The sequence below is a fragment of the Crocuta crocuta genome, unplaced genomic scaffold (assembly GCF_008692635.1).
Source record: "Crocuta crocuta isolate KB4526 unplaced genomic scaffold, BGI_CrCroc_1.0 scaffold440, whole genome shotgun sequence".
Lineage (NCBI taxonomy): Eukaryota > Metazoa > Chordata > Mammalia > Carnivora > Hyaenidae > Crocuta > Crocuta crocuta.
The window spans coordinates 749053-765369 of NW_027527457.1; the positions used below are offsets into that span (position 1 = coordinate 749053).

At 46.0% G+C, this 16317-nt stretch overlaps 1 protein-coding gene across 4 annotated transcripts in view; it reads left to right on the plus strand.

The window, feature by feature from the left end:
• NHSL2 (NHS like 2) overlaps positions 1-16317 on the plus strand; it is an 80117-nt gene that overhangs the window by 28717 nt on the left and 35083 nt on the right. For 2 of the 4 annotated variants that reach the window (XM_077763304.1, XM_077763314.1), the window contains exon 1: positions 4935-4980. The exons of 1 other annotated variant lie outside the window; for it this stretch is intronic. In XM_077763304.1, coding sequence (XP_077619430.1) covers positions 4953-4980 — 28 coding nt within the window. In that variant the 5' untranslated portion in view covers positions 4935-4952. Of the gene's footprint in view, positions 1-4934; positions 4981-16317 lie in introns of those variants that run through there. One more of the 4 variants, XM_077763322.1, reaches the window with a different exon arrangement.

The window sequence follows — 16317 nt, forward strand, 5'->3', positions numbered from 1 at the left end:
CCTTCCGAGCGCCTGGGTGGCTCAGTTGGCTGAGTATCCAACTCCTGATATCAGCTCAGGTTGTTGTCTCAAAGTCATGGGATTGAGCCCTGCCTTGGGCTCTGCACTGAGTGTGGAGTCTTCTTGGGATTCAATCTCTCCCTCTCTCTCAAAATACATAAATATACTTTTTTTTAAAATTTTTTTAAAATGGGGCGCCTGGGTGGCTTAGTCGGTTAAGCGTCCGACTTTCGCTTAGGTCATGATCTNATACATTTTTAAATAAAGATAAAATACAGTTCATCCCTTCATTCAAAAAATAGGTGTCCACTATATGCCAGGCGTGAGGTCAGGCTGGGGATACAGAGGTAAGCAAAACAGACAAGGTTCCTGCTAGCATATAGCTTTCAGCCCACGGGGCTCAGCAAACATTAGCCAAAGAATCACCAATCTAAGATCCATGCAGAGGAGGGAAGAGGTAGAGTTGCTCTTTTTATAAAATTGACTCTGGCTGCTGTGTAGAATGAGACACTGGCAGATGGAGGTGGACGCCCTTTAGGGGGCTTCTGCCAGAGATGGTAACCTGGCCTAGAGTGGTTGCAGTGTTGGTGAGAAATGGTCAGATTATGGACCTGTTTTGGAGGCAGAAGCAATGGAACATGATGACGGACCGATGTTTGGGAGCAAGGAGGAGGCAAGTATCTTAGCTGATTGTGTGCCCAGTGTTTAGGCCACTGGAGCCATAAAGACAGTTCCAAGGCTGCTGAAGGCTGCTGTGTGAAGGCTCTGCCCTTACTCAGCAATGCAACTGAGAATCACAAACATTGAGATTCTTCAATCTAGGTGATCTCCTCAGTATAAGTTCTTTAAGCTGTATTCACTTCAAACCTCTGGCTCAGGATTTCTTGTTCTGAGAGGCTAGAAAAGAAAAGAGACGGAAAGGGGTGGGGAGTCAGGAAGGGCCAAAGACAAGGCTGGATTTTGTAACAATAGTTGACCACACTTTATAGTTTTCAAAGGAATTGCACACCAAGAGTTTGTTGTCATATATTGCAAATTCAGGACCAGAGCCATGTCCTGACTCTCAGCCCAGTGTTTTGGCTACTTAGTGCATTGCCAGATCCTTCACATTTTTAGGGGGGTGGGGAGGAACAGGAGTGAGTCTCTCAAAGGAAAAGAATTTCTAATAGACATTCCAGGCCATGCTTTATTGAAGCGATTTATTCCATTTGCATTGAGAACGATTGTTAAAAGAAAATTTGGTTCTTTTCCCACACTACTTGTCCCCTACACACATCAACAGGGCTTTCATTTCTCCATCCTAACAGGCCCACTCTTCAGCAGCTATTATCTGCTTGACAATCAAGTGAGACCTCTTGTCTTTTTCCTCTCTCAATTAAACTCTAAGGATTGAGGTTCCCATCTGCCTTGGAGCAAACCAATCTTTTGTTGTATTCGTTTCCCAGAAGCTGGAGAGCTTTTTTCCTCTCTCCAACCTCTATAGTTCTCTTTTCAAGCACTTGACCCTTTTAGTGATTTTTAACTGCATACGGCAAATTAAACTGGTTTCCCAAACTGGGATCAAACCTTCTCTCCAAAGCCCACTGCTTTGATCCTGCACCCATCCATCCCTGAACTAGGAAAGAAAAAAAATCACATGCACATTTTCCTAAGTGAGTACTTTGCTCTTTCTCAGCAGTCTTACCTTAACACGAATGCAGCAGACTTGCTAGGGAGAAACTGTAGAGTATATTTCTGCCTGGTCAGTTTTTCTCTCTGCAGTGGATAATGGTGTCTGTGGCTGGGTATCATCTAGCATGGCACCTTCTTCCTTTGTGGGAAGACAGAGGTAGCAGGAGGTGCCAAAGCCTCAGATTAAAGCTGAACAAGGAGCCACCAGAAGTGGAATGGCTCTCCATTCACAGATTTTTGTGGCCTTTGCAGACGATAGAAAAGAGAAGGTAAGGATGGGAGAGGGCAGAAGAGAGGGGACTGAGAAAGAGGAAGGTGAGATGGGTGTTTGCAAGTAGAAATAAAAGAATGAGAAGAATAATATAAGCTCTGATATTTTATTGAAAACTATTCATTCTTTTAGAGGCGCCTGGGTGGCTTAAGCGTCTGACTTCAGCTCAGGTCATGATCTTACAGTTCCTGAGTTTGAGCCCCACATTGGGCCCTCTGCTGTTGGCATGGAACCTGCTTTGGATCCTCTGCCCCTTCTCTCTCCTCTGTCCTCCTCTTTCCCCCACTTCTTTCTGCCCCTTCTCTGCTCATTTTCTCTGTCTCAAAATAAATAAACTTAAAAAAAAAGAATAGAAAACGATTCATACTTTTATATTATTATATGAACCATTGTAATAAACTATATTCCAACATATAAAATATAAGTAAAACGGTGTCTGACTGGGTCAGTTGATGGAGCATGCGACTTTTGATCTCAGGGTTGTAGTTTCGAGCCCCACACTGGGCAGAGAGATTACTTAAAAGTAACATCTTTAGGGCCTCTCAGTCAGTTAAGCATCCAAGTTTTGGTTTTGTCTCAGGTCATGATCTCATGGTTTGTGGATTTGAGCCCCATGTGCTGTCAGCATGGACCCTGCCTGGGATTCTTTGTCTCTCTCTCTCTCTCTCTCTCTCTCTCTCTCTCTGCCCCTCCCCCACTCGTGCTGCCTATGTCTCTCTCAAAATAAATACATAAAGTTAAAAAAACATTAAAAATAAAATATTAAGATAAAATAAATTAATAAAGTTTTATTTTTGTAACAATAACACATTTGTGTTTTTTAATGTTTATTTTTGAGACAGAGAGTCAGAACATGAGAGGGGGAGGGGCAGAGACAGAGGGAGACATAGAATCTGCAACAAACTCTGTTGCTGACAGCTCAGAGCCTGATGTGGGGCTTGAACCCACAGACTGTGAGATCATGACCAGAGCCGAAGTCAGACACTTAACTGACTGAGCCACCCTGAGCCTCCAGCTGTTAAAACCTCAAATAGTACTGAAAGATTTAAAGTGAAAAGTACAGGCCAGAGTCTTTTCCTTTCCCTCTCAAAGCCCTCCTCATACCCCCAAGAGGCCATTGATGGTAATAGTTACCTGCATGTCTGTGCAGCCTTGCTCTGTGCATATATAAAGACGTGTGCTTTCTTTTAAAATTTTATTGATTTTATTTTAAGTAGGCTCCACGCCCAACGTGAGACTTGATCTCACGACCTTGAGATCAATTGTTGCATGCTCTACTGACTGAGCCAGCCAGGCGCCCCATGTGTGATTTCTGTATGCACAAATGAGATCATACTATACACGCTGGTCATTCCTTGTCCCTTCTTGTTTTTTCTTAAACTTAACAATAACACTCTGAATTTTTCCCACTTCTTCTCATAGAGATCTACTTCATTCTTCTTAATGGCTCCACGGCAGCCCATTTGGTGCCCTGTGGTGTGTGAAACCAGTCCCCTGTTGATGGACATTTAAGTGAAATAGAAAGTCCAGCACAACATTATCCAATAGAAATAGAATGTGAACCACAAATGTGAGCCACCTATGAGGTTTTGAATTTTTTAGTAGTAGCCACATTTGCCCCTCCTGTTTTGAAATGCCACCTTTATTATACAATACACATGGATAAGACACCTACATTATACATTTAGAAATGCCCTTATAGGAGCAAAAATAATATAAAAACAGGGAGGGGACAAAAACTTAAGAGACTCTTAAATATGGAGAACAAATAGAGGGTTGATGGAGGGGTTGTGAGAGGGGGGATGGGCTAAATGGGAAAGGGGCATTAAGGAATCTACTCTTGAAATCATTGTTGCACTATACGCTAACTAACTTAGAGGTAAATTTTTAAAAAATTAATAACAATTAAGAAAAGAAATGCCCTTATATACATGAATTTGTTTGGGACAATTTTATTTCTTTCACCAATTTGCCAGTTTTGCCACCAGTATCCCCCTCTTCCAACAGTCACATGTAAAAAGTAAAAAGAAAGATGAAATTAATTTTAATAACATTGCATTTAATTGAATGTACCAAAAATTCTGTTTTGACATGAAATCAATATTAAAAATTATGAATGAGACATGTTACATTCTTTGTTTCATATTAAGTATTGAAAATCTGGTGTGCATTTTTTAAAATGTTTGTTTCCTGTTGAGAGAGAGAGAGAGAGAGAGGTGAGCATGGGAGATGCAGAGACAGAGGGAGACAGATGATCCAAAGCAGGCTCTGCACTGACAGCACAGAGCCTGATGCAGGGAGGGGCTCGAACTCATGAACCTTGAGCTGAAGTCAGACGATTAACCAACCGAACCACTCAGGTGCTGCTGGTATATGTTTTATAGTTAGAGCACATTTCAATTCAAAGTAGCCAATTTCCAGTGCTTAAGAGCCACATATGGCTGGTGGCTACTGTACTGGATAGTGGAGGTCTAGCAGGCAGAAGTCCAAAGTGTCACCATCTCTGTGAGGGGTGGGGATGGATTAGAAGGACAAAGCCTGAGGACAAAAACCTCAACTTCCCCACTCGGGACAACCACTAGGGCCTTTTGGGGCCTTGGTGCGTGGACCCCCATAAACTCACTGCACACGGGCCCAGTACATGGCAGAATAGCCGACACAGGTACAAAAGGCCCTACTGCTTTACCCGTCATAGGCTCCAGCTCTGCTGGCCGCAGAGATAAAGGGCCCTGAGTGCTGAGGAGGTGATTATCTGGAGCCTGTCGCAGGTTCCCCTTTCTCTGCCTCCAGTGGTGCCTCTATTCACAGCTTCTCAGTGTGCTAAAGACCCAATGCCCCATTTCCTTTTTTTCAAAAGCACAGTGGTGTGGCAATGACATTCTGAGGAAAGCCCTGGTGCTGGGGTTGGGGAGGGTGTGGTGGGAGGAACCCACACTGAGGCTTACTCAACTGTGAGATCTTAACCAGTGGCCCCAGAGCTGCTATGGTCTCCGGCGGCAGTAGTGGCAGCATGGCAGCGCAGCCTAGAGCATGGAATGGTAAGCATGGGCACGACTGCATACTGCGAGGGGGTTTGCATTGGGATTTGAGTGAGGTTGGGGGTTGGCGCCCGGATGGGTGCCGGCAGTGTGGGAGGAGGCAGGTGGCCTGAGAGCACTAGGGACATGGAAGCCATCTCTGGCCTGGCCTGAGCCAGGGCAGGTTTGGGAAGCATTTGGACTCCACAGCAGTCTTTAGGGCTCGCCCCTAGGTTGGCAGGAAGCTGAGAAACGTGATTATCCCCTGACGGGCAGCATGCTGTCCCTGGGCAAAGGCGGTGGCCCCATGCCCACCGCCTGACTGATTTCCTAACTAGCCCTACCCCAGCCTACCTTTCCCCCACCCATGAACCCAAGAACCAAACCCATGGCAGTGGGCTGAACCAAGAGCTCAGAGTGGACTCAGGTGCAGAAGAAAGGAATTTCTTCCTATGGCAGCTTGGGAAGGAGCTTCTCTTTACCTGCCCACCCCCAGTTTCCCTTTGGTTGTGTAGGGGTGGAGTGGCTACATTTCCCTTTAATTCCTACCACTGCCTTCTCCAGCCCTGCAGCCTAGAAACCCTTAGCAGTATCAGACTCCTGAAACACCAGGCAAAACTCAGCTGCTTTCTGCCTGGTTGTGTAAGCTGGAGCCTCCCAGCAAGTGGAGCCTGGGCCAGAGGAAAAGAACTAGAAAGACAGAGAAGCTTTACAGCAAATCAACATCCCATATGCATATGGTGGCCTCACCCCAGCTTCCACTGCTCTACCCCTTTCCCCCAGCTGGCCAAAGGGTGGAAACCCTGCTGATTAGGAATGTTCCTTGAATGTTGGTAGCTCAGCACGTAGAGCTGGCACATATGTGGGATCTACCCAAAAGGGTTCTCTTGGATGGGTGGATGGATGGATGGGTGGATGGATGGCTGGATGGATGGGCAGGTAGATGAGAGGGTGGGTGGATGAATGGATCGACATGTTCTATCTATTGTCTTTGCTGTACCATGTACTCCCAGTGCTCCAAAACTCCAATTTGTTATATCATCACTTCAGTGCCTTCTATTCCAGGCACCTAGACTCCCACTAATCTCCACTAACTAAGAAAAGGTGATGAGTATAACCAGTTGGGGGATTCCTGAGCATAGGCTGGAAGAGTGGTCTCACAGCCTTGCCTCTCCTCACATTAAATCCATAGATCAAGAGCATGGGGGTTGGGTTCAAGTCTCAGAGTCCTACTATTTCCTATCTATGTCATTTCACCTATCCAAGATTTAGTACTCTGTTCTGTAAAATGCAGCTAAAAATGTCATCTGAGATTGTGGTAAAGAATAAATGCAGAGCAAATGTATTAGGTTAAACACTATGAAATTGCCCTGAAACAACTGAATATCAGCAATTTTATATGGTTCAACCTAATACATAAAGTGCTTTATAAAGTATGAAGCACTGTAATAAGTAGCCCTATATAAGTACTCATTATTTTTAAGAGATATAATTTGCAAGTCAGAATATTATTTTAGCAATAAGTGACTAATCCCTTTCATCAGAATACAGGTCAAACTAATAGAAGCAGCCAGTTCTCTACCAGTCACAGCTGCAGATATTTTCTGGAGCAGTTTGGCCTGGGAAATGGGGACCAGGTATTTTTAAGAGACTAGACCTCGTGGAAAGCAAAGGAAGTGAGGAGCAGGGTGACTTGTGGCAGTTCCTAACTGGAAATGATTTACCCACAAGAAAAGAGTAGGAGTCAGCACCTTCTCCCAACCTGGATAGGAGTACCCACTCTCCGGCTCGAGTTCTAAGGCAGAGATGGCCTGGGACAAGTCTTCCTTCCCATGGACAGAGCCACCAGGCACTTAGTGGAAACTGAAAGCAGCTGCCTGTCAGCTGTCCTAATGGCAGCTGTTAAGCCCAACTCTTCTGAACCCAGCAAAGATCCAGATCTGACAAAGCTCCAATTTGGAACTGATAGCCACAGTAGCCCAGAGGGGGGGGGGGAGAACACCCCCTCTCACCATCCTATATATCTGCTACTCAATCCCAGCCCTAGTGCACAGGTCACCGAGATTGCAGGCCAGAGGGGGACGGGAGGGTTCAAGAGAAATGCCCATTGATGGGCCATGCCTCAGATGGTGTCACCCCAGGCCAACAAAGAACCCTGAAACACTAAGTAAACATTTATAGACTGCCTACTCAGTGTTTCCTACTGAGGGCATAATTGCCATCTTGTGCAGGACAATTCTTCTTTGTACCAGACTGTCCCACACATTGCAGGACGTTTAGCAGCAAGATAAGGGTAGGATGCATCCTGTAAGCTTGAGAGCTGAGTGAGTCCCAGCTGTTAAGGCTCCATAACTATGTGTTGGCTTGATAGCTGTGAGCTACCCCACGAGCCTGGTGCCTGGATAATCCTGGCTGGGTCAGCAGACTCATGTAGAGTTGCTTGGACAGGGTCTGGGACCCGAGAAAAGAAAAACCACAGAATGGCTTCTGCCCCTGGTGGGCAGTGAGTCACTCTGCTCAAGGCTGTAAGCCCTAGCCAGCCTGGGCCAGAGAGTCCACATGGAGAATGGGGCCAGCTCAGCCCAATGCTCAAATGTCAGTTTCCCAGTGTCAACCAGGATGCCTGAAATTTGTTCAGGGAAATGCAAATCTCCAAATTGAGTTACAGTGTAGTCTCCCCATAGCACAAAGGTGCTTGACCAGGAATCTGTGTGCTTGGATGGGGAAAAAAATCACAACTGTGTCTTCCCTAATCTCACCTTTCTTTCCGTTATGAATGCAGGCAGCACACCACAGTAGTACTAGCAGTACCTGTGACTTTGTTCCCAATTGGAAACACAGAGGGTTTTGTATTTCATTACCATTGCTGCAGATATCTTAAGGTGTCATTACACTCATAACTACTTCAAAAGTATGGTAGTTACTGGACCCACCACTAGATCATGTTACTTAATGTGCTAATAATGAGACATATATTACAGTATTATCAGTTTTAAAACATACATTAATAACTGCCTTTAAATATAATTGACTTCCTACGTAACCCTATGCATCTTATTTTATGCTTACAAAAACTTTCCAAGGAGGGGTCCATAGGTCTCCTCAGACTCCCAAAGGAGTCCAAGCTATAAATATGTTAAGAACTCTTGGATTAGAGAGTTGGCATGAAATCTGTCTGATTGGGGTCAAGGGGGAAGGCTTGGAATGCAAAGAGAGGCAGCATGGCCTTGTGCTCATAGGCACAAAGGGGATGCTAAAGGTCTCTAAGCAGGAGGCTCCCCAAGTGATGCTGACTGAGGTTTCCAGCCAGGGATTCTAGAGATGGCAGTGGCATTAAGAGAAATCAAGAAATTGGGAGGAAAGGCTGATTAGGTTAGTGGGAGAAGGTTCTGCTTTAAACATATGAAAATTAGGGGGCACCTGGGTGGCTCAGTTGGTTGAATGTCTGACTCTTGATTTCAGCTCAGGTCATGATCTCATGGTTTGTGGGTTTGAGCCCCGCATTGGACTCTGCCCTGGCAGCCTGTTTGGGATTCTCTCTCCCTCTCTGCTCCTCCCCCACTTGCACACTCCGTTTCTCTCTCAAAATAAACTTCAAAAAAATAAAAATAATAAACATTAAAATTAGGACTAAAAAAAGATGGACATCCAGCTGAGTTTGTCCACCGCCTCTGGGAAATGCAAGAGGGCAGACTGGGAGAGTGGCCATGGCAACAGGAAAAACGTGGGAATTATCCTTCAAAATGATCATGGAAGAAGAATTTGGAGTGATTGCAGTCATCGAGGGAGAAAGGGCAGTGAGAGAAAAGAGGCCAAGGCAAGGGGCTGTCATAAGCTGACTTCTATAGGACAGAATCTGAGACAGAGATTTGCATGCAGGTTTGTTGGGGATTGCCTTCTAGCACCTATGGGGGAGTAACAGAAACAGGGTTGGTCAAAGTTAGGAGTTGAACTGAAATACACTTGCACTGAAGACCTCAGCAGATGCCATGGGGAGCTCTGATTTGGGATGGTCCTTCAGATGGCCCCAGCTGAGTCTAGGCAGCTGGGCCTTTCTCCTCCCAACAGTCATCTCCCCCACCCCACCATCTATTGACTAGCCTTTGGATGCAAGCTGCCTTCCAGGGAAAGGGTGTAACCTTAGAGGGGACCCAACTGTGAGCCATCAGGCAACACCTCTGGCCGCTGGGGGAATGAGTGCCTTGGTCCTGAATAGGGGTGTCAGGCAGCTCAAAGTCTGTTGTTCCAGCCCTGCAGAAAGTACATCTGGCTGCCCCCGCCCCATTGCAGGCCTCTGGGAAAGCCCACATCCTGTTATAGGAGTCCCAGGGACAGGGAGCCAGGGCCTAAAAGGAATTTGAGTTCTTGATGCCTGCAATTCAGAACCCTCAGTATCTCTTCCCCGTTTTTCCATTTGAGGCTAAGCTGAATGGGATAGAGTGGGGGTGGGAGGTTGGAGGGAGCTGAGCCATTGCCATCCTCTGCAGTTTGTTTTTAAGAGGTTACCAAACTAAGCAAACCAAACACTACAGAAATAGGTTCTGTGGCCTCTCCATCCCTTCCTTCCTTCTGGGGCGACCCACATCTCAAGGAGGGGATGTCACCACAATTGAGTTTTGAGCACTGCTCACAGGGTCTGTGGGCTCCCCAGGAAATGATACTGCTAGAGCTGCCAAGTAAAAGGAGGTTTACATTACCAACAAGAAATGTAAAAATTGACTTTTGATTTTGACTTTCATGTCCTTATATCAGAAAAAGCAAACAAAATAAAGCTACTGAACTGGTCAGGCATAAACCTTTCCCAAACTGTGAAATTTAGTGAAGCTGTAGGAAACTTGAACCTAGAAAAATTCTTTCCTTCCTTCCTTCCTTCATTACACACACACACACACAAATTATAAAATAAATAACAAGCTATGGGTTTGCAAAAATGATAGCCCAAAAAGACCAAATGTGGCCTGAAGGCCAGTTGTTGTTATTATTCTAAACATTCTTAAAAAATAATTTTAGTTCATTGCCAATTCACTTTTCAAAAAAAAAATCTGAAGGTCTGACGACAATGGACATGGCAGCTAATACCGAGGAGTGCTGCCCCTTGTGGGTGGGCGTGGGGCTCCCCAGTTCACCTCAGGCCTCATTCAGCCTGCCTCTCTCTCTCCTTAGCCTGGGCCTTGTCATGTCAGAGTTCATGAGTACAAAACTCAGTGAAGCTGCATGCTGGGGCTGAGTTGGTGAACGATGTTACGGCTCTACTTACAGGGCTGTCTCCTCTGCCTTTCACTGCTCACCACCAAGTATGGGACTTGGACCTCCCCCCTCCCCCCAAGCAAGACATCACAGACCCATGTGTACCAACAGACAAAAAAGAGAGAGTACTGTGATGCCTTGGGAGAAGGATCGACAAATATGGTCAAGAGAAGTTGGGAAAAGCACAGAGATTCTAGGAGGGCAGAGAGACTTCTGTTGGGTAGAAGAAGGCAGGGGTGGAGGAAGAGGCATGTCAGTGCAAAGGAATAGTAGGGGCCAAAAAATGGTGCTTCTAAAGGAAATGAGTGACATGTGTGAAGCAGAGAGGGGTGGAGGCCAGATTGAAGAGGACTTTTCAGCCAGGCTGAGGAAGTAGCGTTTTATCCTAGAGGTTTTGAGGCAGAGGCATGAGCTGATTTGACTTGTGGGACTACATGATGACTCTGGTGGCCCTGTAGAGAGCAATATTTGAGGCAGGAAAGACAGGCAGGAGGTTCTGCCTCCTGTTTTTACTAAAACAGTAACACTGTTTAGGTGAGAAATAATGGGGGTTTGATTTGGGGAGGTGCCAGTGAGTGGAGGAAGGGATGGATTCAAGAGGTATTTAGGAGGTCAGATAGACAGGTCCTGTGATTCTTCAAAATGGGTGGGAACAGCTGCACACCATGGCACACTGGTGAGCTCTGTGATCCTGACCACAGCAGTAGCTGCCCTTTGTTCAGGGTTCTGTGACATTTGCACTTGCCCATCCATTAGCACACTCTCATCTCCCAAAGACAGCCAACCTACTGTCTATCCACAAGGCAACTGGCTTCTTTTGGGGAGTGGGGGGAGCTCTCATAATTTTTTTCCTTCTAAAATGTTATTTATTTATGTATTTGTTTTTAAAGTGTATTTATTTTGAAAGAGAGAGAGAGAGAGAGAGAGATGCAGAGAGAGAGAGGGAGAGAATCCCAAGCAGACTCTGTGCTGTCAGTGCTGAGCCCCATGTGGGGCTCAAACTCACAAACTGAAACTCATGAACTATGAAATTATGACCAGAGTCGAAATCAAGAGCCAGACACTTAGCCAACTGAGACACCCAAGAGCCCCATTCCAAGATTTTATTTAAATTCAAGTTAGTTAGCATATAGTGTAGTATCGGTTTCAGGAGTAGAATTTAGTGGTTCATCACTTACATACAATACCCAGTGCTCATCCCAACAATTGTACTCCTTAATACCCATCATCCATGTAACCCATCCCCCCACCCACCACCCCTCCAGCAACCTTCAGTTTGTTTTCTATAGTTAAGATTTTCTGATGGTTTGCCTCCTTCTCTGTTTTTATATTATTTTACTTTTCCTTCCCTTCCCCTATGTTCATCTGTTTTTCTTCTCAAATTCCATATATAAGTGAAATCATACGGTATTTGTTGTTCTCTGACTTACTTCCCTTAGCATAATACACTCTAGTTCCATCTACATAGTTGCAAAAGGCAAGATTCTTTGTGATAGGTGAGTAATATTCCATTGTATGTATATACCACATCTTATTTCTCCAGTTGATAGACTGGATGAAATTTCTCCAAATTTCATCAGTTGATAGACATTTGAGCTTTTTCCATAATGTGACTATTGTTGATAATGCTGCTCTCAACATTGGGGTGCATGTGCCCCTTCAAATCAGTATTTTTATATCCTTTGGGTAAATACCTAGTAGTGCAATTGCTGGGTCATAGGGTAGTTCTATTTTTAACTTTTTGAGGAACCTCCATACTATTTTCCAGAGTGGCTGCTCCAACAGTACAAGAGGGTTCCCCTTTCTCTGCATCCTTGCCAACATCTGTTGTTTCCTGAGTTGTTATTTTTAGCTATTCTCGATAGATATGAGGTGGTATCTCATTGTGGTTTTGATTTGTATTTCCCTGATGATGAGTGATGTTGAGCATTTGTTCATGTGTATGGTTGGCCCTCTGTGTGTCTTCTTTGGAGAAATGTCTGTTCATGTCTTCTGCCCATTTCTTCACTGGATTATTTATTTTGGGGTTGAGTTTGATAAGTTCTTTATAGATTTTGGATATTAGCCCTTTATCCAATATGTCATTTGCAAATTATTTTCTCCCATTCCATAGGTTAAAGCAACTGGCTTCTTGAAAAGCTCCCTAGCTTCCTTCCTGACACCCTGGCAGAGTACACCCATCCTACCTTTAGCTATAAGGACAGCAAGGCTTCAGATAGTACTCACTATGTGCCTGGTGGAAGGCTTTTCCCACAGAGCCACTCACTGGATTGTCAAACTGTCCTGAGAAATAGACACCACTCTTACACCTTTTTATAGATGAGGACACTGAGGCTCATCAAGGCAACATGACTCTCCCAGGGTCTCACAGCTAGTAAGTGACAGAACAAGGATTTGGTCCCCTGCAGTCTGCTCCAGAGCCTCATTCTGCTTCTGGTGCAAGACAGAAGAGTGGAGGCCTAGCACACAGACCTAGTGCAGATTGGCATGAGCTGACCATGCCAGCCCCATAGCATGTGCCCTGGTGAAAATCCAGACTGGAGACCCCCAGGTGTTAGCTAGGCTTTCGGATTCCGAGAACTTGGGGAGATGCAGGCCAGGTGGGGGAAGAGGTGAACACAGCCCAGGTTGGCCAGCATAGCAGGCAATGAAGGAGAGTAGTCAGGTCACATCACTTCCTGTCTCCACCCCAAACCATAAACCCTCCAATAGCTTTCTATTGTGCTGACAATCAAATCCAAATTCCTGACTGTGATCGTGAGACCCTGAAGTATTCTGGCTCCTGCCCACCTCTCTGACACCTTTCTTAGCACACTTCCCTATATTCCTTTCGGTCATTCTTTCCCACCTCAGGGTCTTAGCATTTGCCACTTCCTGGGCCAGGCATGCTCTCCCACTGCCCTTTGCATGGCTGATTCCTTCTCATCATTCCAGTCTCCTCTGTTTCAGGTGCAAAGTCCATGAAGGCAGGGACTGTGTCTGTTCCGGTCACCACCATATCCCTCAATGCCTATGCACCCAGTGCGCAGAAAGGACCCAATAAGTCTTCGTTGAATGATGAACTAATTATTTTGACACCTACTGTGTGTCAGGTTCTTTGCTAATATCAATTCATTTACTTTTCAAAGGATCCAAGTGAGTTAGGTGTGATTATTAGCTCCATTATGTAGATGAGGAAAATGAGGGACAGAGAGGTGAAGTGACTTGCCCAGGGTCACTGGGCTTAGGAAGGGACAGAGTTGGGATTTGACTTCTGATTTATGCTGGCTCCCCTACAATACATTGCTCCAAAGGGTGCATTCAAACAGGATCTCATTGAGGTCTAGGGCTGTATCATTCCATGTACTCTTTCAGATGGCTGACTTGGGCTTCCCCAGAAAGGAGCTGAAGCCATTCGGATGGACTCTCAGCTGGGGTTAACTACCCAGCTCGCCCCACTTCTTCATTCGTATTTTTTTTAAACCCCACAGAGGGCCGCCTGGGGGGTTCTGTCGGTTAGGCGTCCGACTTGGGCTCAGGTCATGATCTCACAGCTTGTGAGTTCGGCCAGCCCCGCATCTGGCTCTGCGCGGCCAGCAGGGAGCCTGGAGCCTGCTTTGAAATCTGTGTCTCCCTTCTTCTCTGTCCCTTCCCCCCCTCTCAAAAATAAACATTAAATCTTTTTCTAATAAATAAAAACCCCACAGATTTAGAGAAGTACCTCAGAAAGCAAAGCGGAGTTTACCCCAGTGAGAAAGTCATCCCACCCCAGTGGTACATGCAGCTGAAACCCACAGGAGTGAACATGCCCTGGAGGATGCCAGGGAACGGAGAGGCAAAATGCGTCCCTCTGGCCCCAGTGTATTTTCTCTACCAACTCCTCAGTTATTGAGGGTGTGGTCTGAGAACCAGCAGTAACGGCAGCACCTGGAAGCTAGTTAGGAGTACAGAATCACAGCACACGTCGCTCTCCTCACCCACTGATTCAAACGTGCAGTTTAACAAGATGCCCAGGGGATTCATTGGCACAAAAAGTTTGAGAAGCGCTGGCTTTGAGGATAGCCTCTGAGACTGCCCTGGCTCCTCACCAGACTGGAACTCCCTGAGGGCACTCCCAGTGGGTACTCAGTAATGTCTGTTGAACAAGTAAATCTGTGAAGGAATCTAGTCACATCCAGCCGGCTTAGGCACAGATAGAATCATTTACGAGGCACACCGCACAGCTCTGCCACCTCCTGTCACCACTCGTGCAAGCTGCCCAACACAGAGGTCCAGCCCTGGGACTCCCTCCTGGCCTGTGGTCCCATGAAGGAGGCCCAGGAACAGGGACATTATATATGCCTTAGACTTTGGACAGGATGTGGAACAGTCCTATCCCTTCCTTAGGCCCTCAATCCTCTCACCCCTAAGGAGGAACTTCTGAGGTACTCATGCTCTGTTCGTTGTTCTCCTCACTGAGGGCACGGCCTCCTCAGCACACGTGGCCACCAAAATCCCTGTGCCACTTCTCAAATGGCCCCCTGGAAACCTAAGTCCCTTCCGAGGTGCAGAAGGGGCTGCCAGGTGCTGGCTACCAAGCCCTTACTGAGTGTGGAACCAAAATAAACCCGTGTTGATATGGAAACGGGTCGAATTATTTTAAGGAAAAATTGCTGCTTCATTAAGTCACGTTGTTATGGCAACCAGGATTAGGAAAGTAACTTGGCCGAGGAGGTTATGTGCAATGTTTGGGGACTGAGAGCTTTCAGAATAGTGGAAAACAATTTGTGAGCTTGCTCCCTGCCCTTGGCTCTGCCAAGGAGAAGGAGAGAGGGGATGAGGGCCAGCTGCGGATCAGCTCATCCCACCTGGGTGGGCCTGTGCGGAGTGGCTGGGGACTGCCATCAGAGGACCTGCCTGTGGCGATGCAGACCAAGGTCATGATTGGCTATGTGGGAAAGGAAGCTAACCGGGAAGAGGCTGTCCTGACCAGAGATCCAGCACTGAGTATGCAAGTGAGCCTCCCACTCAGCCGCAAGAGGAGTGCCCCAACTTCCCAGCAGTGGGGGAAGGTGGGAGAATTGAAGAAAAATAACAATAGCTGCTCTTGACTGGCATTGTATGCCAGGCACTGTGCCAAGTTCTTGACACACTCACATTCAATCCTCAAGGCAACCTTTCCGGCTGTTATTATCTGAATTTCACAGATAGGGAGACTGAGTCTTAGGTTAGCAGAGTGACCTGTCCAAGGTCACACAGTAAGTACGGACCTAGGATTGGAACCTTAGGCTCTACTTGCGGTCTCTACTGCAAAGTCAAGGGACCATTAAGCTGCATCACAAACCCAGGCTATCATCTTAGGCCCTCACTCATGCATTTATTTGTTCACTTAATTACAATTCCTTTACTGAGTTCCTACTCTGTGCCAGGCCCTGAGGAAAGAATGGCCATATTACACTTTTTTGCTTTTTTTCCCCCTCTTTTTTTATGAGAGCAAGGGCCATGCCCTGTTTTATTCTGATTATCCAGTGACGATAGAAATCATTAATTTTTGAAACAGTTTTTCTAATTTTATTGAGGAGTGATTGACATACCTCACTATGTAAGTTGTTTGTTTGTTTTTGTAAGTTTTTTGTTTTTATTAGAGAGAGAGAGAGCATGAGTAGGGGAGAGGGGCAGAGGAAGAGAGAGAGACAGAGAGAGAGACAGAGAGAGAGAGAGAGAATCCCAAGCAGGCTCCACTTAGCATGGAGCCCAATGGGGGGCTCAATCCCACAACCCTGGGATCATGACCTAAGCCAAATTCAGAGTCAGATGCTCAACCAACTGAGCCACCCCGACATTCCCTTCACTGTGTAAGTTTAAGGCATACAGCATGATGGTTTGAGTTACATATATTGTGAGATGGTTACCACAGTCTGTTGAGCTAACAACCATCTTCTCATATACACACAATAAAAAGAAAAAGAAAGAAGAAAGGGGGAAATATCTTCCTTGTGATGTGAACTCTTAGGATTTACTCTTAACAACCATCCTCTAGACCACACAGCAGCAGTAGCCATAGTCATCACGTGTACGTTCCATCCCTAGTACTGATTTATGTAAATAAGTTCCTGCCTTTTGAGCACCTTCCTCCAATTTCTACCCTCTCTT